Source organism: Salvelinus namaycush, chromosome 4 (genome assembly GCF_016432855.1).
Source record: "Salvelinus namaycush isolate Seneca chromosome 4, SaNama_1.0, whole genome shotgun sequence".
NCBI classification, from domain to species: Eukaryota; Metazoa; Chordata; class Actinopteri; order Salmoniformes; family Salmonidae; genus Salvelinus; species Salvelinus namaycush.
Genome location: NC_052310.1, coordinates 70,787,330 through 70,811,474, shown reverse-complemented (window position 1 = coordinate 70,811,474; position 24,145 = coordinate 70,787,330). Strand labels below are relative to the sequence as shown.

The 24,145-nt window shown below is 41.3% G+C and overlaps 1 protein-coding gene across 1 annotated transcript; it reads right to left on the bottom strand.

Annotated features, from left to right (window-relative positions):
• Positions 1-3,181: 3,181 nt before the first annotated feature.
• Positions 3,182-22,209, bottom strand: LOC120045988 (choline O-acetyltransferase-like). The gene is made up of 14 exons (XM_038990907.1): positions 22,162-22,209; positions 19,625-19,816; positions 17,116-17,234; positions 13,750-13,803; positions 12,943-13,120; positions 9,758-9,935; positions 9,408-9,577; positions 9,074-9,174; positions 8,650-8,778; positions 8,288-8,410; positions 7,928-8,069; positions 7,466-7,528; positions 6,758-6,895; positions 3,182-3,484 (listed from the first exon to the last, which is right to left on the bottom strand). The coding sequence occupies exons 1-14, from the start codon at positions 22,207-22,209 to the stop codon at positions 3,182-3,184; spliced, it is 1,938 nt and encodes a 645-aa protein (XP_038846835.1).
• Positions 22,210-24,145: the final 1,936 nt, after the last annotated feature.

The window sequence follows — 24,145 nt, the reverse complement described above, 5'->3', positions numbered from 1 at the left end:
CGTAACCAACAACTGTAACGATGTATTTGAGAGACAACAAGTGTTCATTGTGCAAATGTATTTATGTTTTCAATAAACATGAGACTAAATATAGTTTACATGTTGTCAAAACTCTAAGCCAACCTTTTTCTGTTTTACCCCATAGTTGCGCACGCGTAGGTTTTGTGGCTAAACAACCAACCCGTCTATGGAATGGGTAAGACATTGAAATTGAATGAGTAGAATATCAATACCCATTCAAGTCTATGTTCTGTGATGGGTGGACCGGTGGCCATTTTGACCATACCCATGAATGGATCTCCATTCTAGTTTTGATATTTCTATGGGTTAGAGATGTGACCTTATAATACACACAGATTGACTCAGGCAAAACAGGCTGGTTGTTATACCTCCAATTGTTGTGGCAGTTGACACATAGATGTTCATTAGAGAGACTGACTACAGTATACTGTAGGCTACTCCCATATACTTTATATTTAACGGATTGTGTCCCTGTTTGTCCCAAATGCAAATGGCACCCTATTCCCTATAGAGTGCAGTACTTTCATGTTAGAACATTATGTAGGGAATAGGGTGCCATTTGTGATACACTCGCTCTCTTGCACCCCCATTCCCAGCTGAGGATTGACCGAGGAATTGAGTGTGTTATTCCAAGGAGAAGCTAGCCTCGTGATATTTTGGAATCGATTTTATTTATCGCAGTATTCTCTACACAGCAAAAGGTTACAATATATTCTCATAAATATTTCCAATACAATTCAAGTGTGTATATCATATCGATTTTTGGATGAAAATAAATGTATGTATTTAACTACAAAAATAAATAAGCTTTTCAATGTTTTACTAGATTTGTATGCATTCACTGAAAATTCAATTGACTATATCAAATAAATACAATTGATACAGCACAAACTACAGTACTCTCCCTATCACTAACGATAACATGAGCATGGACTTAGGGCTCGATTCAATCTGTAGCGCTGAAGATCTGCATTGTAGCGTGGTTGAAATGTAAAGTTAATTTCCGATTGAGCTGACATATGCAGCGTTTACCGTGAATAGAGGGCGTCGCGAAAGGGGAAACATTGCCTTTAAATGTGAATCAAGCTATAATGCTGATATTCTGCGCTACTGCAATCAGTATCAATCAATGCCTTAGATTCCATAATATGAGTGGAACCACACATTAGACCATTATCAATATATAGAGAAAGTATTATCCCAAATGGCAGCCTATTCCCTATATAGTCAACTACTTTTGAGCAAAGTCCTGGTCAAAAGTTGTGCAATATAAAAGGAAAAGGGTGCCATTAGGGAAGCAATCAAAATAAGAAACTCAAAAACCAGCATATCAACACCACTACTACATTCCTATTCATTTGCATACGTCACACAAACAGGTAACACATTTCTTCTTCCACAGAATCACCACATCCACTTGATGAAACGGTATGAAACAATCCTGCACATAATCTCTACTACCTATACCTATGGAAATACCTCTAGAAATACTGTACTGTAAGCATATCAGTCAAAAGTTTAAAGCAAATCTGTTTATGTTTTGTATGGACTCATATACAGGTACAACAACAAGTAGACATTTTTGAATAGATTTTTAAGCTTTTTTAAGTGCACTTAATGTGCATTTCTAAGACTTTTTTTCCTCATTGTGCATGCATAGGGAACTAGAGAGAGAAAGGAGGAGAGGGTGACTATGTGAGGTATAAAGTGAGAAGAAGTACATCTGATAAAATACTTGCCCTGTCACCTGGTTCACATTCAAATGTCCAGCAAAATACATTATTAACACAAAACAACAATAACATGTAACAGCAACAATTAACATTTAAACACTCTTGACTTGGATATTTGTGATAGTAATGAAACATTTACAAGGACAAACTGACAGGTTTTGAACATGAGACCATCATCAAAAACATGCAGGGTTTTGATTGTTACAATAAGACACTTCTCTATTACACACAAGAGGACATTACTGTATTATATGTTCTAACACATTCTACATTCTACTGTGACCAAAATATTGCTGAGTACCAAAAATAGCTAAGATAATGAATAGATTTCATATGAATTGCATGTGCAAGCCTTGCTGCGTAAGCTATTTAATTATTGCACAGTATAGCCTTGAATGACTGTATTTTATTCTTAATGTTTCTACACTACTACTAGTATACTATAGAAACATACACATAATGATTCACGTTACATTATCACCACTTAGTGAGTAAAGCTCAGTTCATCCTACTGAACTGATGCAGTAGGTAACACAGACATTTTCATTACTCAAACTATTGCGTCACATATACACATATAGGACATGATAAATATGGTTCACAGCACAAATATACTGATACATAGCAACTGTTGCAACTGAATTAAGAATCATTTAAGTATTTTTTTTCTCAAGCAATGAGCTCCTGTATATCCGTCAACTGTTATTCTTCACATATCATTTATTTCATATAATTTCTTAACAAACGTAAGTAAAAAATATAGAACATTAAAGTGCCTGTCATCCTTTAGACTTTACCTGATAGAAATCCCTTTTTGCCATCGTCCTTATATTGACGATCTTAAACCTAGTTTACTTCAATCCCATTAGACAATGGGCAAACAATATGATTGTTTGCATGACAAATGTGAATAATGGTATATTCCGGTATATATTTAGGAGTTGTTTCAACAAAGCTGATGAATATATGTTGAGCGTACATACACTGAGATCATTTAGGAGCTAGTTCATTCATCCTCTCGGTGAAGAGGAGCTGTCCGTCACTACAGTGCTGAAATAGCAGGCATGGCTTTAGTTTCCTATTAGTAGACCAGATATCTCTGCTCTGTCTAGACTCCCACACAGTGTCAATGATGAATGAGAGTCTACAACTATGTTTTTTTCCCCCCCATGTTTAATTCTTTGTAGTCATTATAGCTAAATGATTAACTCTTAGTTTTATGTACATAGTTACATAGTTAAGGCTTCATATTTTCTGATTGAATTGAGAGAATAAGTCGTGAAACAAAAACCTGATTGCACAAACATGAAAATACACACAGGACAACTAGTTAACACTCCTTTTACGATATACCGGGATGCGTCGGAAGTTGAGTGTGACTCTGAAGCTGTCATAATATGGACACTGTAAAGCTACATTGGTATGAATTACTTCCCTGTTTTCTGAAGTATGCTTGGAAGCTTGCTGCCTGCTCCTTGGTTATTCTCACCCGCCTTCGAGGCAGCAGGAGCAGCGCTGCTCTGAGGCTTATTACTCTTCCTGCACAGATCCCTCATCTCTACGAGGCCCTCGTCCAGAGCCTTGATGAACACTGCCGAGCAGGTCTCGGTGCTACCGTGGAAGCTGGTCACGCTGAAGAGGAGGTGGTCTGACTGGGGGTTGTAGCAGCACCCGTACCCGTTAGGAACAACCGGGCCATAGCAGCAGAACATCTCCACTGTGGTTGGGACCTGAGGAAGATGTATACCAGTTAATACCCATCTACCAGTGGTTAATACCAATCTACCTGCCCCGTCATTCAGGGCAGGTGGGGCACCTTTTTGTTGTCTGTTTTGCATGTTATTTTGGCATTAATACGTGTCACATATCAGTTTGCAAACAATGTAAATAATCATTCAGTTAATAAAGCCGCATACAAGCATGGTCTCTTTTTTGCTTTCTTGTGTAAGACAGCTCCAAAATGCAGGTGTTTCAGCCTAGATCAGTGCTTTCTGTGGTGGAGGGGCACCCAGCGGACAACACAGAGTTTAGGGATTGGTAATGCCCATCCAAGAAAGCTCAAGATCATTGGATGCAGATAAAATGACGTCAAATCTACCATAGCTTTGATTGGACTGATCATGTCAATATCATACTTTCAAAATCTTAGCTGGCAAACTAGACAAGCAGTCATTATCATGAATCAAGTCGACAATCTACTGGCAAATTCTTTTCAGTCCTTGTCATTTGAAGAAAAATTATAGATAAAACGTATAGGTGCTCATCGGCTATTGGACATAAACATTAAAATTCAACAATGATGGGTTGGAAGGAATCAGGGGCTAACTGCAAGCATTGCAAAGCAGTCACTAGCCTGCTATTCAGTGGAGAGGGTATGTAGTCCAAGTCTGGGTTTCTTTTCCAAGCTTAAAAGGATAAACATTCACATGCAACACCATGGACCAGAAAAGGTTGAATACATTGGCCATGCTGTCAATCCAGCATGACTTCTGCCACGTTCAAAACAACTGGAAACTTGGAACTGGGAAATCTCAGACTTCAGTGAATTCAAGACAATTGGGAACTTGGAAAAAAACGAGTTCCGACTGGGAAAATATGTTTTGAACGGTCATCCAACTGGGAATTTCGAAGTCGGGAACTCGCGCCTCTTTCTAGAGCTCCAACCTGAAGATCACTGACATCATGATTCGACCATGTTCTTTTCGAGTTCCTATTTGTCTTGAAAGCACCATAAATCCAGAGAATGCCAGACTTTGATGACAAAGTTTGATGACAAAATTTGCCCACAACAAGGACCGCCGTGCCACCTTCCTGTTCAAGTGAGCACAGCAGAGGGTACCGGTACGGAGTCAATGTGCGCGGGTACAGGTTAGTCGAGGTAGTTCAGGCAATTTGTACATGTAGATAGGGGTAAAGTGACTAGGCATAGATAATAAACAGCGAGTGTCCCCCCCACTGCTGCTACTCGGGGGGGGGGGGTCAATGCAAATAGTTTGGGTGGCCGTTTGATTAATTGTTCAGCAGTCTTATGGCTTGGGGTAGAAGCTGTTAAGGATCCTTTTGGACCTATACTTGGGGCACCAGGACCGCTTGCCGTGCGGTAGCAGAGAGAACAGTCTATGACTTGAGTGACTGGAGTCTTTCAAAAATGTTGGGGCCTTCCTCTAACACCTAGTATAGAGGTCCTGGATGGCAGGAAGCTTGGCCCGAGTGATGTACTGGGCCATATACACTAACCTCTGTAGCACCTTACGGTCGGATGCCGAGCAGTTGCACTACCAGGAGGTGATACAACCGGTCAGGATGCTCTTGATGTTGCAGCTGTAGAAATTTTTGAGGATCTGGGGACCCATGCCAAATCTTTTCAGTCTCGAGTGGGAATAGGCGTTGTCATGCCCTCTTCACGACTGTCTTGGTGTGTTTGGACCATGATAGTTTGTTGGTGATATGGACACCAAGGAACTTGAAGCTCTCGACCCGCTCCACTACAGCCCCATCGATGTGAATGGGGGTGTGTTCGGCCCTGCTTTTCCTGTAGTCCACGATCAGCTCCTTTGTCTTGCTCACGTTGAGGTAGAGTTTGTTGTCCTTGCACCACACTGCCAGGTCTTTGACTTCCTCCCTATAGGCTCTCATCATTGTCGGTGATCAGGCCTACCACTGATGTGTCGTCAGCAAACTTAATGATGGTGTTGGAGTCGTGCTTGGCCACGCAGTTGTGGGTGAACAGGGAGTACAGGAGGGGACTAAGCATGCACCCCTGAGGGGCCCCCGTGTTGAGGATCAGCGTGGCAGATGTGTTGTTGCCTTACTACCTGGGAGCGGCCCGCCAGGAAGTCCAGGATCTAGTTTCAGATGGAGGTGTTTAGTCTCAGGGTCCTTAACTTAGTGATGAGCTTTGTGGGCACTATGGTGTTGAACGCTGAGCTGTAGTCAATGAACAGCATTCTCACATAGATGTTTATTTTGTCCAGGTGGGAAAGGGCAGTGTGGAGTGCAATTTCGATTTTGTTATCTTTGTGGATCTGTTGGGGTGGTATGCAAATTGGATTGGGTCTAGGATTTCCGGGATGATGGTGTTGATGGTGTTGTTTGAGCCAAGACCAGCCTTTCAAAGCACTTCATGGCTACAGACGTGAGTGCTACAGGGCGGTAGTCATTCAGGCAGGTTAGCTCCGCGTTCTTGGGCACAGGGACTATGGTGGTCTGCTTGAAACATTACAGACTCTGTCAGGGAGAGGTTGAAAATGTCAGTGAAGACACTTGCTCTGAGTACACGTCCTGGTAGTCTGTCTGGCCCTGCGGCCTTGTGAATGTTGACCTGTTTAAAGGTCTTGCTCACATCGGCTACGGAGAGCGTGATCACACAGTCATCCGGAACAGCTGGGGCTCTCATGCATGCTTCAGTTTTGCTTGCCTCGAAGCGAGAATAAAAGGCATTTAGCCCATCTGGTAGGCTCACGTCGCTGGGCAGCTTGCGGCTGGGTTTCCCTTTGTAGTTGGTAATAGTTTGCAAGCCCTGCCACATCCGACGAGCATCAGAGCAAGTGTAGTAGGATTCAATCTTAGTTCTGTATTAACACTTTGCCTGTTTGATGGTTCATCGGAGGGCATAGCGGGATTTCTTACAAGCGTCCAGATTAGTGTCCCGCTCCTTGAAAGTGGCAGCTCTAGCCTTTAGCTCAGGGTTAATATTGCTAAAATTGCCACTGCCATCTACTCAGGTATACTCAGGTATACTTTAACTAGGGATTTATAAGTAGTTATATAAACTGTTACTGATTACTTCATAGATGATTTATATATATATATGTAATGAATAGTTATAACACAATTGGTTGAAATAATGTTATTGTCATCTAGCTGCTTGTCAAATATTGAGATTAGAGGTATGCATGCATGATTTTGGATAAAAGCGTCTGCTAAATTGCACATATTATAGAGCATATATTATGGCTGCACTAGCAATAGCTACATAGCAAAGCGATGACTAGAGGGTATACCTGACTGGTGGAGAGAATGAACTGGTTACTGGCCACATAGGTTTCATCTGTGAAGATCTGCGGCCTCTCCATCTTGAGCTCTTGTGCGATCTCTCTGAGTCCGAGAAGGTGATTGTCTATTCCCAACCCTGTAATAGCCTGTGAAACACCAAGAACCCTTAGCGCTCCATGTATTTAAGCTAGTTAGGGCCCAATTCAATCAGATCTGTTTTAGCCAACATCTGCATAGCTTTTGGCGGTGTTTGAGGTGGAACTGCGTTAGAGCAGTCAAATCCACAAGTGGCTACCAGCATTATAACTAAAGCGGACATTGCCACTGGCAGCACAGAGTTGCATTAAGAGAAATCCCATGCAGCCTTGTTTACAAGTTTGAACACTGGAATGTGAGATGTAATCTACACCTCGATTAGGCCGATAGAAATCCTCATTATTTAGTTTAATGATTTTCAATTTGAGCGTCATTATTTCTATATAGGCTACACTCTCTCTTTCTGAACTTTTAATGCGAGTGGGGCGGGTGTGGCTTCGTGACAAGGATCACAAGAGCAGCTGCTCTGATTTGACAGCTCCAACGCCGTTCCACCGCCAACAACGGCAAAACATCGCCGGTTAATGCTTTATCTGATTGAATCTAGGCCTTGAATAAGATGTTTCTCTTTACCAAATGGACTTATGCAATGGACAGTTTATTCAAATATCTGCACTTACTGTGATTGTGTAATTTGTCTGGGCGTTAATTGCATCCCACAATCGTTTCATCTTTTCAGAATCCTGTAAAATTGAATACAAACAAGATCACAATAAATAATTACATTAAGTCTTATGAGCTAAATATGATTACTCCACTTTGAACATGTTATGAGAGGAGACAAGGAGTCATATGAGAGATTGTGCTTGAAATATGTAGAGGGATCAGCTGCTTTTGTGTGTGTGTGTGTGTGTGTGTGTGTGTGTGTGTGTGTGTGTGTGTGTGTGTGTGTGTGTGTGTGTGTGTGTGTGTGTGTGTGTGTGTGTGTGTGTGTGTGTGTGTGTGTGTGTGTGTGTGTGGCTGGAACAACGGACTCTCGACTCTGGTGGGAGGGAGGCGGTGGCACCAGTTAAGAGGACATGATGAACAGTATAATGGGAGTAGCCCAGTAATTGGGGGTCTAAGTAAGAAAAATGACTCACAGAGAGAGATGCCTTCTCGTCCGTCATGGCCTTCACAAAGGCCAGAGCCTCGGAGGTAGCTGAGCGGATGTTGTCCACCCGGCCCTCATGGAAACGACGGATAGATGCACTTTCATAAGTGGACACCAGCCTTCCATTGCATCTGAGAAATCAAAAAGAAAAAATATATAATTACTGTATATCAATGGAGACACTTCCATAAATTCACTTTATGTGTGACCAACGAAACAAAGTTCCTTGAGGTTTTTGTTGTTTTAAAATGACTATCATTACTTAGCAAACAATGTACCAAAAGTCTTAATTTGTCAAAACAACCAACCACATGTTATTTTAGATACATTTCATACAGGTGTACTGTACCTGTAGAATGCCAGTTGTAGAGCCACCTGTATGTATGCATCTGGGCTCATCTTCTGTTTCTTGATGAATTCTTTTCCATAGACCTCAAACTTGTGCACATCCATGTCCAGATCTCTAACCAGCCTGAGGAATAGAAAACAATGATGAATATGAAACAACGTTTGGATTCAAAATGCATTGGTTATTGTAGTGAGAGGGTAAGATTAAGGGTAGATTACTAGATGGCACGGCTATGCTGTGTGTGTGTGTGTGTGTGTGTGTGTGTGTGTGTGTGTGTGTGTGTGTGTGTGTGTGTGTGTGTGTGTGTGTGTGTGTGTGTGTGTGTGTGTGTGTGTGTGTGTGTGTGTGTGTGTGTGTCTTACCTCTGCAGTCTCTCAGCAGAGGCCTTCAGGAGGCTCTGGATGTGAGGTGTGGTCTTCCAGAGCAGTCTGGCAGGAGTAGGAAGCTCCGACACGCTGGTGGCCCTCCCCATCTTGGAGGGACTTCCAGTCCTGTGGAGAGAGCACGTCACATGACTTCCTTAGAATCATGCATTATTATTTATAAATGTATTATTCATCAACAGCATGCTGCTTTATGACAGACCTCAAATAATAACATTTGATTTGATTTGATTAATACATTAGCTGTAAATGTGAAAGATCTGATTTAAGATGTATAATGTAATAAACTGGCTGTTAACTATATTGCACAGAACCCACAATAGAACCTTGGGGGATACCAGTTGTTAACTCCGCATAAATCTACCACCATACGGATGCATTCATGTTTTGTTCCTTTGCTTACATAAATTTCATCAGGTATTCAGTACATGCCACCAGAACGATGCCCTCGAAGGGTGAGTGCTCGCACACTGTTCCGCAGACTCCGTCCTCCCCTACAATAAACTGAAATAGAGGAGGGTTATACATCCTACATGGAACTGTCTACGCTTCTTTCTATTCCATTCCACGGGCCCAGGGCCTTTATTTATAAGCGCTGATCTAGGATCAGGTCAACCCCATCCATATTATCTTATTCTGTATTATCTTCTGTAAAAGGAAAAACTAGTCCTAGATCAGCACTCGGACTCTGAGACACTTCATGAATACGGGTTGTAGTGCCATTGGCATGGCCTTACCTGCATTGGCTTGTCATACCAACGGTTCGCCCCCATCTTCTCATGGCCTCCTCCATGGAGCATCAGCAGGGCTCGGCTGGTATCCCCAACCTCCATCCCACTGGGGTTATCCAGACACAACACACACAGACACTTCTCAATCACAGCCAATGACTCTCTGTTTACTGAATCTAAGGGAGGGAGGGAGGAAGGGAGACAGACAGACTAGGTCAGTTTATGCAAATATATGTGTTTTCATAGTCTTGCCGTGATTTATTTCGAGTTATTACTATGAAGATAGTATTACTTGATATCTGCGTTATTATTATAGTTATGATATAATGCAAACTGTAAGGTGTCTGAAGTGAAACCTTTGATGAGCACTTCTCTAGCCTGGGCCCATTCTGTTCTTCCATCAGACGTCAGCAGACCAAATGGAGGCTGTCTCTCCTCTGAGTTCTCCGCCATCTTCACTATCTTCTCCAACTGGGTTAAAATGTCCATTTCTTTCAGCTTTTTCTTATTTACCACTAGGTCCAACACAAAGAACTGAGAAGAGGAAAAACAAAAATGTTTGGATTAGGATTCATTTTATTGTACCGGAGGGGAAATTTGTCATGAACATTAAAAGGTGTCAGAATATTTACAGGTTAAAACATACATCTGATTTGATGTGCTTTATTATAGGACCTCAAAATAGATGAATCTAAAGTTCTGCTGTACATCGGTCCATACGGAAGCATGCTAACTAAAGTTCTGCTGTACATCGGTCCATACGGTAGCATGCTAACTAAAGTCCTGCTGTACATCGGTCCATACGGTAGCTGGCTAACTAAAGTTCTGCTGTACATCGGTCCATACGGTAGCTGGCTAACTAAAGCCCTGCTGTACATCGGTCCATACGGTAGCTGGCTAACTAAAGTCCTGCTGTACATCGGTCCATACGGTAGCTGGCTAACTAAAGTCCTGCTGTACATCGGTCCATACGGTAGCTGGCTAACTAAAGTCCTGCTGTACATCGGTCCATACGGCAGCTGGCTAACTAAAGTCCTATGTGTCCTGGTCAAAAGTATTGCACTACATAGGGAAAAGGGTGGCATTTGGGACGCAGCCTGATCAATTGTCCTTGTGACTCAAGGTGGCTCTCAGACAAAATGGCAGATTCAATCAGTAATTTATGTGCCACTGATTGATAGTTCCTGGAACCATCTCTAGGTACGGAAATACTCTCTTTTCCTCGACCTCCCTTTCAGCCTTTTCGTGTGGCGGGAATGAGATTCATTGTAAAAGATAACTCTTGGCTTCCCGCCCTCATAGTCACGGTTACTTTGACGGTCTTCACATTGTTTGTTGTTTATGTTGACGTTGCTGACGTTTTCCCTTTATGAACTTTGAACCATGACATAAATGATATACATTGCCTTCGGAAAGTATTCAGACCCTTCTGCAAATATAAAATACCTTATTTACATAAGTATTCAGACCCTTTGCTATGAGACTTAAAATTGAGCTAAGGTGTATCCTGTTTCCATTGATAATCCTTGAGATGTGTCTACAACATGTTTGGAGTCCACCTGTGGTAAATTCAATTGATTGGACATGATTTGGAAAGGCACACACCTGTCTATATAAGGTCCCACAATTGACAGTGCATGTCAGAGCAAAAACCAAGCCATGAAGTTGAAGGAATTGTCCGTAGAGCTCCGAGACAGGATTGTGTCGAGGCACAGATCTGGGGAAGGGTACCAGAAAATGTCTGCAGCATTGAAGGTCCCCAAGAACATGGTGGCCTCCATCATTCTTAAATGGAAGAAGTTTGGAACCACCAATGACTCTTCCTAGAGCTGGCCGCCCGGCCAAACTGAGCAATCAGGGGAGAAGGACCTTGGCAAGGGAGGTGACCAAGAACCCGATGGTCACTCCTGCAGAGCTCTAGAGTTCCTCTGTGGAGATGGGAGAACCTTCCAGAAGTACAACCATCTCTGCAGAATTCCACCAATCAGGACTTTATGGTAGAGCGGACGAAACCAAGATTGAACTCTTTGGACTGAATGCCAAGCGTCACGTCTGGAGGAAATCTGGTACCATCCCTACGGTGAAGCATGGTGGTGGCAACATCATGCTTTGGGGATGTTTACAGAGGCAGGGACTGGGAGACTAGTCAGAATCAAGGCAAAGATGAACGGAGCAAAGTACATGTAGATCCTTGATGAAAACCTGCTCCAGAGCGCTCAGGACCTCAGACTGGGGCGAAGGTTTACCTTCCAACAGGACAATGACCCGAAGCACACAGCCAAGACAATGCAGTAGTGGCTTCGGGACAAGTCTCTGAATGTCCTTGAGTGGCCCAGCAAGAACCAGGACTTGAACATCTCTGGAAAGACCTGAAAATAGCTGTGCAGCAAGGCTCCCAATTCAACCTGACAGAGCTTGAGAGGATCTACAGAGAAGAATGGGAGAAACTCCCCAAATACAGGTGTGCCAAGCTTATAGTGTCATACCCAAGAAGACTCAATGCTGTAATCGCTGCCAAAGGTGCTTCAACAAAGTACTGAGTAAAGGGTATGTATGTTAATGTGATTATTTACTTTTTTTGTAATAAATTTGCAAAAATGAATAACAACCTGTTTTTATTTTGTCATTATGGGGTATTGTGTGTAGATTGAAGAGGATTAAAAAAAATCTATTTTAGAATAAGTCTGTAATGTAACAAAATGGGGTCTGAATACCTTCTGGAGGCACTGTATGTGAGAATGCTATTCATTTACCACAGCTCAGCGTTCAACACTATAGTGCCATCCAAACTTATCACTAAGCTAAGACCTTGGGACTAAACACCTCCTTCTGCAACTGGACTTCCTGACGGGCCGCCTCGAGGTGGTGAGGGTAGGCAACCACACATCCGCCACGCTGACACTCAACACGGGGGCTCCCCAGGGGTGCGTGTTTAGTACCTTCCTGTACTCCCTGTTCACCCATGACTGCATGGTCGCACACAACTCCAACACCCATCATGAAGTTTGCAGAAGACACAACGTGGTAGCACTCCCACATTCACATTGACAGAGCTGTAGTAGAGCGGGTCAAGAGCTTCAAGTTCCTCTGTGTCCACATCACTAAGGAGTTATACAGCTGCATCATTGAAAGCATCTTGACTTCTGTATCACCGCTTGGTATGGCAACTGCTTGGCATCCGACCACAAGGCGCTACAGAGGGTAGTGCATACATCCCAGGACATCACTGGGGCCGAGCCCCCTACCATCCAGGATCTCTATACCAGGCGATGTCAAAGGAAGAACCTAAAAATTGTCAAAAACTCCAACCACCCATAAGGATAGGAAAAAGGTGCCATTTGATACGCAATCTTAAGGCTCAATTCAATCCGTAGCGCTAAAGACCTGCGCTACAGCATAATATACATTTAAAGGCAATGTTCCCCCGTTCGCTGAGACTGCATTCATGGTAAACGCTGCATACGTCGGCTCAATCGGAAATTACCTTTACATTTCAATCACGCCGCTATGGATTGAATCGAGCCCTTAGTCTCTCTCTGACCTGGTTCTTGCATGCCACGATGATGTGCTCCTGCTCAGTCGACCCAGGCTTGTGGATGACGAGGGTGTCCCTCTTGTGGCCGGGCAGACGGTATGTGTTGAAGAGACGGTAATACTGCTTCATACACAGAGGCGTCCCTGCCAGCTGGCCCCGAGCAAAGTCTACAGGCAACACCCGCCTGTCAGACCCCAAGGCCCAGGAGACACACAGACACAGAGACTCAGACAACCCTCAGCTGCTCTGGAGAGGACATTTATATTCTACATGGTATGTGTACTCTGTTTCTGTATAAATAAATACTTGTTTGTTTTATTTTCTAGATGAGGTCTGTATACTCTGTTTCTATGTGTTATTTATGTTTATGATAAATAGTCCACAAGCAACGCACGCCTGTCAGGCAGCAGGCCCAGGAAACACACAGAGACACAGAGGCATGGGACCTCAGACAACCTCAGCTGCTCTACAGGGCCGTTTTATTCACTTACATTCTAGATCCTTCAAACTCAACTCTGAACCTCGAAGCCAGTTCCACTGCATTTTTTAATTGTTCTCTTCTAATCAGGGACTGATTTAGACCTGGGACACCAGCTGTGTGCAATTAGTTATCAGGTAGAACAGAAAACCAGCAGGCTCTGGACCTCATAAGATAAGAGTTGAATACCCCTGTTCTAGATTGTCTGTATATTGTGTTTATAAATAAAAGTGTTATTTTTCCCCTTCATATTTTAGAATATAGATTATCTTCATACTCTCCTTCTACGGTACAGAATAGAATAGAGTGGACAAACTGTATTTAAGGGCACTCACGTGTCAATACGTTCCTTGTACTCCAGAACTCCTGTGATGAGGTGAGCAGCAAATCTGAGAAGATGGATAATAGAAAGACTGATTCAGCACACAACATCAATAAGACTGGCACAATACAAAGTGTACATGTAACAGTAGAGTCATTTAATTACTGGCATCCATTATTAAAATATACTCTTCTTATACAATTTACAACATACAATATACAATATATGCGCAATACTCTACAATATACTCTACACTATACTCTACACCATACTCTACAATATACTAAATACTATACTGTACCATATACTCCACCATATACTCCACACACTACTCCACAATATACCCCACACTATACTCCACACTATACTCTACACTATACTCAACTATATACTCTGCACTATACTCCACACTATACTCTACACTATACTCAACTATATACTCTGCACTATACTCCACACTATACTCTACACTATACTCAACTATATACTCTGCACTATACTCCACACTATACTCTACACTATACTCAACTATATACTCTGCACTATACTCCGCACTATACTCTACACTATACTCAACTATATACTCTGCACTATACTCCACACTATACTCTACACTATACTCAACTATATACTCTGCACTATACTCCACACTATACTCTACACTATACTCAACTATATACTCTGCACTATACTCCACAATATACTATATGCTATACTCCACCATATACTCCACACAATACTCCACACTATACTCTGCCATGTACTCTACACTATACTCTACATTATACTCTTCAATATACTAAATGCTATACTCTCCCATATATTCCACACACCACTCCACACTATACGCTACAATATACTCTACTGTATACTCTACACTATACTCTACAATATACTCTACTGTATACTCTACCATATACTCCACACAATACTCTACACTATACTCTGCAATATACTATACACTATACTGTACACTATACACTATACACTAGACAAGGTAAAAATATGTTGTTCTGTCCCTGAACAAGGCAGTTAACCCTCTGTTCCCAGGCCTTGATTGTAAATAAGAATTTGTTCTTAACTGACTTGCCTGGTTAAATAAATAATTAAAATATGTATTACTGAATTGTAACTATATAATTGTTCTGCATGTGGACATTTTATTCATCCATATTCCTAATTTAAATATCCACATATACTGATTGACAAACAGTTCCAGGCTGTTCCTTTAACATCTCCATCTGCTCATGATACTTCAAATGCACGCAAGACACACCACAACCCCTCCCCCCTTTTCTTATTGGAGAGCTATAATTACATTTCTACTAGATTATTGGGCTATGCTGTGTGTGTGTGTGTGTGTGTGTGTGTGTGTGTGTGTGTGTGTGTGTGTGTGTGTGTGTGTGTGTGTGTGTGTGTGTGCGTGCGTGCGTGCGTGCGTGCGTGCGTGCGTGCGTGCGTGCGTGCGTGCGTGCGTGCGTGCGTGCGTGCGTGCGTGCGTGTGTGTGTGTGTGTGCGTGTGTGTGCACGTGTGTGTGCGCGTGCGTGTGCACGTGTGTGTGTGTTTACGTGCGTACGTGTGTGTGTGTGTGTTTTCGTGCGTGCGTGTGTATCGAGATAGGGAACAAAACACAACGCCACGTCAGCCCTGGTGTTTTCTGTCATTTGTCTCAGTGTTTATGTGTTCAAACCCCAGATCAATATACAAAGTGGGCTACACCACACACACACAAACATACACACACAGATACTTATTACCCCCCCCAACCACACATTCACCACCACACCCCTGTATGGAGGCTGAGGATGGGGAGGAGGAGGGCAGCCAGCTAAGCAGGCCACCAGTCTCAGCGGACTGCTTAGATCTTTCACTCCCAATCTAATAAGAGTCTCTGTCGGTCTATTAGCAGGCTGTTCTGGAGGTCCTGCTAGTTGTCACTTAGCTCACTATGAGCTGACAAAAGCTAATGTTGACTTACAGTACACAGTCTGCATCTGGATGGTCTTGCGTTTGTGTGTGTATGTGTGTGCTTGTGTTTGTGCATGTGTGTGTGTGTGTGTTTGTGTGTTTGTGTGTGTTTGTTTGTGTGTTGTCTGTCAGGCTGGCAGACCACAGCTCATTTAATAAGCAGCAGAGATGTAGAGAAGACATGATGCAGACTGGCTACTGATACTCTCCACGTACTGCAGCTTGTAAATCTGGTTTAGTTTATGCCTGCTGAAAACATTGTTGTAAATCTGGTTTGGTTTATGCCTGCTGAAAACATTGTTGTAAATCTGGTTTAGTTTATGCCTGCTGAAAACATTGTTGTAAATCTGGTTTGGTTTATGCCTGCTGAAAACATTGTTGTAAATCTGGTTTAGTTTATGCCTGCTGAAAACATTGTTGTAAATCTGGTTTGGTTTATGCCTGCTGAAACATTGTTGTAAATCTGGTTTAGTTTATGCCTGCTGAAAACATTGTTGTAAATCTGGTTTGGTTTATGCCTGCTGAAAACATTGTTGTAAATCTGGTTTGGTTTATGCCTGCTGAAAACATTGTTGTAAATCTGGTTTAGTTTATGCCTGCTGAAAACATTGTTGTAAATCTGGTTTGGTTTATGCCTGCTGAAACATTGTTGTAAATCTGGTTTGGTTTATGCCTGCTGAAACATTGTTGTAAATCTGGTTTGGTTTATGCCTGCTGAAACATTGTTGTAAATCTGGTTTGGTTTATGCCTGCTGAAACATTGTTGTAAATCTGGTTTGGTTTATGCCTGCTGAAACATTGTTGTAAATCTGGTTTGGTTTATGCCTGTTGAAAACATTGTTGTAAATCTGGTTTGGTTTATGCCTGTTGAAAACATTGTTGTAAATCTCTCACCAAGTTGGTTTACAGTACAGGACAGGAAGCATAGTAGCCATGTATTGCATTGCACCAGCACCATTGTATATTGCAGTATAATACAATATTGTACTCTGTATATTGTATTTACCATTATATAGTTGGACAGCTTCTAGTTGTGGAGGGATTCAGGATGAGAAAATGCAACAACAACAAAAATAATGAACTATCTAAATAAGTAAGTACCTAGTTCAAACATTCAAAATCATCTCAATGTACATAGTCTCTTGTCAGAGTAGCTGATTTGGTTTTGGGTGCCGAGATTACTACAGTATGTACATTACTCCCTGTTGTCAAGTATAATTCAACTGGTTGTCAGTCAAACAACACTAATCTTATTCACAATGAGGAAGTGAGTCTTTCACATACCTGAGTGAGTCTTTCACATACCTGAGGGAGTATTTCACATACCTGAGTGAGTCTTTCACATACCTGAGGGAGTATTTCACATACCTGAGTGAGTCTTTCACATACCTGAGGGAGTATTTCACATACCTGAGTGAGTCTTTGCGATCTTTAAAGTTTTGTTTTGGGAAGACCATGGCAGGATTGGAGTTGACTGGTAGGGCCAATCTCTGATTCAAATACATATCCTCTAGCCAGTAGTCATAAACCTGAGAGAGCGAGAGATAGAGATGGCGAGAGAGAGAGAGGGAGAGAGAGAGAACACAGGCACAAGGCCTCCACTTTGTCCATCCATGTTGACAAGGTGCCAAAAACTGCTCCTGCAGGTTTTTAAACTGTGGTTTTGTTGAACTGGCTTTAAACACAATATGAAAACGTATTCTTAGAAGGGAATCTCATGGGCATCGGTGTGAGAAGCCATCAATATCATGAGTGCACTGGATATCATAGCAAGATGGAGGGGAGTAGAGGAGGTGAGAGGCTGCAGCAGGAGGAGTGGGAGTTTGATAGAGAACAGAGAGAAAGAGAGGACAAAAAGACTACAGGAGGAGAGGAGGAGAGAGGCTGCAGCAGGAGTGGGAGTTTGATAGATAACAGAGAGAAATAGAGGACAAAAGGATTAGAGGAAAAGAGGAGAGAGGCTGCAGCAGGACGAGTGGGAGTTTGATAGATAACAGAGAGAAAGAGAGGACAAAAGAACTTGAGGAGGAGAGAGGCTGTGGCAGAGGAGTGGGAGTTTGATAGATATCAGAAAGCTACTTTAATTCAGGACTGACTGATCATCTAAGTGGCCAGTGATGGATCGGTCCTGCAGACACCAAGTGGCAGATCTGATAGATCTATGGCCACAGCTTTAGTTCTTTCCTCCTTCCGTTGCCAGCTGTTATTGATGGTCCAAGTGTATTGGGCCATTTATGGAGTTGATAGTGTCTTCAATCACAGTGTGGAGACTCTACAGTCTTTATGGACAGGTCTCCAATGGGTTATCAAAGGAGATTGTTTAGCTTTCCGTTATCGACACACTCCTGATATATCACACCTTTAGGTCGTGTTTACTTCTACTTGTGCTCTACAATGTTTCAACCTGAAGTGATGTCGAAGTATACTGTACACGCTTAGAAAAAAGTCTCCCAGTGTCTGGTGGAAAGCAGACTGAACCAGGTTTTCCTATAGGATTTTGCCTTTGCTTAGCTCCAGTCAGTTACTTTTTTTTATCCTGAAAAAACTCCCCAGTCCATAACGAATACAAACATACCCATAACATGATGCAGCCACCACTTTGCTTGAAAATATGGAGAGTGGTACTCAGTAGTGTGTTGTATTGGATTTGCCCCAAACATAACACTTTGTATTCAGGACAAAAATTGAATTTTTTTCAGTATTACTTTCATGCCTTGTTGCAAACAGGATGCATGTTTTGGAATATTTTATTCTGTACAGCCTTCCTTCTTTTCACTCTGTCAGTTAGGTTAGTATTGTGGAGTAACTACAATGTTGTTGATCCATCCTCAGTTTTCTCCTATCACAGCCATTAAACTCTGTAACTGTTTTAAAGTCACCATTGGCCTCATGGTAAAATCCCTGAGCGGTTTCCTTCCTCTTCGGCAACTGAGTTAGGAAGGACACCTGTCTCTTTGTAGTGACTGGGTGTATTGATACACCATCCAAAGTGTAATTAATAACTTCACCATGCTCAAAGAGATATTCAATGTCTGCTTATTTGTTTATTTGTTCTACTCATCTCTGCGAAGCATTGGAAAAGCTTCCTGGTCTTTGTGATTGAATCTATGTTTTAAATTCACTGCTCGACTGAGGGACATTACAGATAATTGTATATCTGGGGTACAGAGATGAGGTAGTCATTAAAAAATTATGTTAAACACTATTATTGTCCTGCAACTTCTTATGTGACTTGTTAAGCACATTTTTACTCCTGAACGTATTTAAGCTTGCAATAACAAAGGGGTTGAATACTTATTGACTCAAGACATTTCAAAATTTTCTTTTTTAATTCATTTGGAAACATTTGGAAAAACATAATTCAACTTTGACATTATGGGGTATTGTGTATAGGTTAGTGACATTAAATCTAAATGTAATCCATTTTAAATTCAGCCTGTAACATAACAAAATATGGAAAAAGTCAAGGGGTGTAAATACTTTCTGAAGGCACTGTACATGGAACCCAAAAGGATTCCACCTGGAACCAAAAGGGTTCTACCTGGAGCTAAAAGGGTTCTAATTGCAACAAAAAATATTCTAGATAGCACCATTTTTTCTAAGAGTGTAGAAGTATAAGGGTATACTACTTTGCATGCTTCACACATGTGGGAACTAAAAGGTAAACTGGCATCCCATCCCACACCAAATCTGACTTCTGTTTCAAAACAATAGAAACCTAACAAGGATCACACTCCCACAGTGGCTAACAGAATGTATTTGAATGTTTACATTTACTAGAGGGTCTTATCTGCCTCCCAAATGACACCTTATTCCCTATAGTGCACACTACCTTTGACCAGAGCCCTTGCACTATATAGGCAATAGGGTGCCATTTGGGACACAGTGCTTGTCTGAGTGATGGAGGGAGGGAGTTTACCCAGTTGTATGTCTTGTCACTCCTCTCCAGTAGTTTCTTCTGCAGCAGCTCTCCAGTGCCGCCTGGCTCTCCAAACTTCACCACGATGGCTTTAGTCTTCTGATATTGTTCCTCCTTCACCAGATGTTTCATACAGCTCAGGTACATGTCCAGAGTCTGTTTCAGGGGTGGGACAGGCACCTTGGGCAGGACCTAACATTGTGAGATCAATCAATCAATCAGACCCTCTGTAATGGTTGGATTGGGATAAATATTGACTCAATGATGCTGCACCCAAAAGGACAAAATGTGTTCATCATTATAAGGAAGCTGTTTTCCTGCCTGTAGGCATGTATTCATTCGTCTGAGCATTAAAATACCACATTTTCTTCCTGAAGTTTCTCTTTAAAGCTTGTATTCTTAGAACCTGAGTGAATTATTAATTCGAACTGCTTGAAGCCACGTCGAGAATTAATTTTACAGCGCCCTGTGGGATACGAAAACGCTCCTTTTGATCGAAACAGCTATGGTTATTTTATATTGAATAAAATGCTAATGGAAAGTGCTGTATATGGAGTGGGAGTAAGTGTGTTGAGTGTTGACTCATTATTTCTCCCAATTTGGCATGATATGTTTGAATCAGTTCTGTCATTCTGGCCAGTGTAACTTGTGAGAATGGGTTACCTACACACTAAAATAAAAGGGTTCTATATAGTGCCAAATAAGGGTTAATATGGCTTGTAACCATAGTGAAACACTTTTTGGTGCTATATAGAACATTTATGGAGAATGGCTCTATAAATAATGTTTTCAATCTGAAATGTTCTTTGAAGAACAATACAGGGTTTTTAATTAGGGTTTAATAGCCATAATGCATTGTTAAACTTTCGCAAGACTTTATTTCTGTTTTTATTGATGGGTTGAATAAAGTGTGCCAGCATTTAGTCAAACGTTCTCAATTGACACAAGGCCATATGTGAGTCTTTAACAAGACACAATCACTGGCCATAGGCATAAGTAACATGTTATAATAAAACTCAACACGACCTTTTATAATACAACACAACAGATTAAATAAACTGGAATGACACTCTCACTCACGGTTGCACAAAAAGAGCTGTGCGCAAACCACGCCCCAACATATTCTAATGAACCAACTGCCATACATGTTAATCATCACTAAAAGAGGAAAGAACCCTTATCTGAACTGCAAATAACCATTGAAGGGCTCGAAGGGATTATTCGGGTCATTATGGTTCCACATAGAACCATCACCCTTCCCAAAGTCCTTTGAGGAACCCTTATTTTTAGTGTGTAAATCAAATGTGAAATATGTATGACTGAATGGAGAGGTTGGTGATATTTTACCTTGGAATTAGCCCCAAGCGAATGGCCACTCTTGGGGGAGATCCATTAGAATCGTATCGTTCTGAATTCAATTTTGTTTAATTAATTGATCCCCAGTGGGCAATTGAAGTGTCACACCACGGGCTTGTGCTTCGTTCATATTCGCCTTAACCTAAACCAATGGTACTGTGTAAATTCTAGTAGCATATAGCTAAAGTGCTCTGGCAACAGAAACGTGAATTTTTGACTTCCCGGATTACTTCTCGGTATTCTTTACAATTCGCAGAATGTGTATATCTTCCAACAAAAAAAGGCTCGATAAATTGTCTTTTACATGACAAAAGTTTAGACCGAGAACAATAATTTGGGCGCAGTATCACGGCTTCCAAAGCTCTGTGTTGGATCATACATTTGCATTACATCAAATCTGAGAGTGTATTTTAATTTCCCAGTTTTGTTAATACCAGTGTAATAAAAGCCTTCCAGTTCTCTAGTGTCTGCCTCTAGCGGTCAGTACAAGGACACAGCGTTTCAGCATCCATGTTCTTTTCAGCCCCATGGGCAGCGCCTGTACCTGTTGCACTTGGAATAGCTTTCAAGCTTGTTGCTGCATACTTTTTCTATTGATAATCAGTGCGTTAGTTCTGCAAGACACTTATGAAAATCACTTCTCATTACAATTTGTTAAGAAATAGAACAAGTAAGAAGCCAATTTGTATCAATAAATGCATACTTTGGAAAACAATTAAGGCTACAAAAAGGACTGTGGTACATGTCAAGGTAAGAAACGAATTCCCTAAAATAGTGTCTCAGCAACGGTACTTTGTCAGTCACAAGCAACATTGTGATAAAACAGCAACAATGTAAACTGAGTGAAACAAGTAAAGCAAGCAGATTTTAGATTATGCTAATTACCACCAATAAATGACTATCGATTCAGTTATTGTTACTCACTTTTGCGACGACCTGAATAACATAGACCTACTACAATTCACCTTATAATGTTGTCCGATAAAGCCTACATTTTCATAATATGCCCGTATAGATAAAGTAAAGATTTGTTTTCGAAATAGTTGATAGCAAGTTACAGCCAGACACAATCCTTATTAAACAATTCATTACCCTCAGTGTTTAAAAAAATTAGAATGTATCGATTTAGTGCATAAAGAATATTAGTATATCGATATAAATATAACCTAAGACTTTCATACATAGCTTTCCCTTCGGCCTTTCGGCGGCTCTCTCTCCAGGATAGGCATGTTGTTATCCAGTCAGGATCGGTCAGGAGGAATTCAAACTCACAAGAGTTGGTTGAAGTTCAGCCTTTTGCATGAAGCCGGTACATCCAAATCATTCAAAACAAAGGAAAAAAGCGATTACTTTAAAATAGGATTGCTACGTTATAACTGTCACTGTCGAGTTCGTATTATAAATTAGATTTAAAAACCAAAATCGTATCACCAGGTGTTGATATGGTATGCATTAGTGTTAAATATAATATATTATTGTATTCAGCATAGATAGATTATAGATACATAACTACAATCACAATCTTTCCATAAGTATTAATCGAGGAGCTGTCTCCTTCCAAGTCATCCAAACTAATCACATCGTGCACCTGTTATTAACTTACTGAACTAGGCATATTTGTGAATAATGAGGATAAGAGAAAATATTTCCGCTTACCTGCGAAATGGATGCCTTCCTTCACTCCTCAAGAGGTCAAAAAGGTTTGCAACAAGATTAAATAGTGTCCCGCGTACGTGCATAGAACTAACATAACTAAATCCTTTGACGCGAACGAATGATCGTTCCCCCTTCTGTCTCACGCTTCATGATATTCACTCCTAGCTCACACCCATTGCAAGGCTTTGACTTTTAAAGCGCGCTTGCTTAGTAAAGATGCTCTAGGTGTTTGTCTGTCTCTACCTACCCCGCAAGCAGCAAACTCCTCCCATCGAAATCTATTCGTGGAACATATTATTTGACAGCTTGGCTTGCTTCCCCTGCCCACCTCTGACAAAGTATGAAAATTATCTTGAGATAGTAGTAGCTACAAGTCGGGTTAGCCCGTATTACTTTATTGTTGAATTTAGAGTGTGTCGGGGGAAAGAAGGGGCTTTTCCTGAGTTTGAGAGCTGAAAATCAACGAATAGCTTGACTACCTACACTTGGTTGTGGAGAGAACAATATCGTTAGAACCGTTCTCCTTGTGGGGCGTCTGCTGTGAGCTTTCACAGCGCGTGTCAACTTTCAGAACCACGGACAGCGCCAGCTAGTTGCACCATGACTTTACGCACCACCAAGTAGACGTTTACATGACGTTACAGGAACTAAATCATTCTTAAATAATAAGAATAAGGTTCGCATTTCTCTCTCTCTCGCTCTCTCTCTGCCCCTCTCACTCACACACCCATAAAACACGCACTCTCTCTCTCTGTCTCTCGTGCGTAAAGCTTTTGATGAATGATGTAATCTATAAACCCCACAGTGAAACGATCAGTTGGTTGAAGTATCATATTCGATACCCGTATTTCAAAAGGGCAAACTATTCGTTGATTATCTTTACAGTATGGGTTGGGGTTGAATAACAATCCACCCCTGTAACTGTAATTTTCTCTCAAATCTCTGACTACAAAGCGTTTACACCTAAATCAAAATTACGCACACAAATTGTAATGTTTGTAATATAGATTGTTAACTAATGTCTGTAACTAAACTGTTGTTTCAATCAGGATCCGACGGGGTCTTGTGTATTATCTTCATCGTCTTGTCTATTCTCTTCAACATAGGGATTGGGTGTAGGACAGCCAACATTAAGGATTTCTATCAACCAGTATATTTGGTAACATTGCTAGCTAGCTACCATTACGCACCTAATCAAACGCTCTTCGTTTGATTCAGAACTGAATAACAAGTAGGATTTAAAGATGATTTTATAATCTCACTATAAATAATTATGACACACACAAAACACGTTATATTTAAATACAATTTTATTATAACTATTATCGATATATTAACATATATGTGCTCAATTTAGGAAGTTGTTAATGAGCTATGACGGATAATCACTTCATTACGTTTTGACAATACACCGTTTCAACATACACGCATACATCACGCACACACTCAAATATGCATAGGCCCAAATACAATTGAATCATTTACTATGTAAATATCGACATATGTACA

Excerpts from the sequence above, each read along its gene's own strand:
- LOC120045988 (XM_038990907.1), bottom strand. The coding sequence starts at position 22,209 with ATGCCTATCCTGGAGAGAGAGCCGCCGAAAGGCCGAAGGGAAAGCTAT. Across the intron at positions 13,121-13,749 it reads TACAAGGAACGTATTGACAC|GCGGGTGTTGCCTGTAGACT; the intron begins GTGAGTGCCCTT and ends GGGGTCTGACAG. Across the intron at positions 9,578-9,757 it reads TAGAGAAGTGCTCATCAAAG|ATTCAGTAAACAGAGAGTCA; the intron begins GTTTCACTTCAG and ends TCCCTCCCTTAG.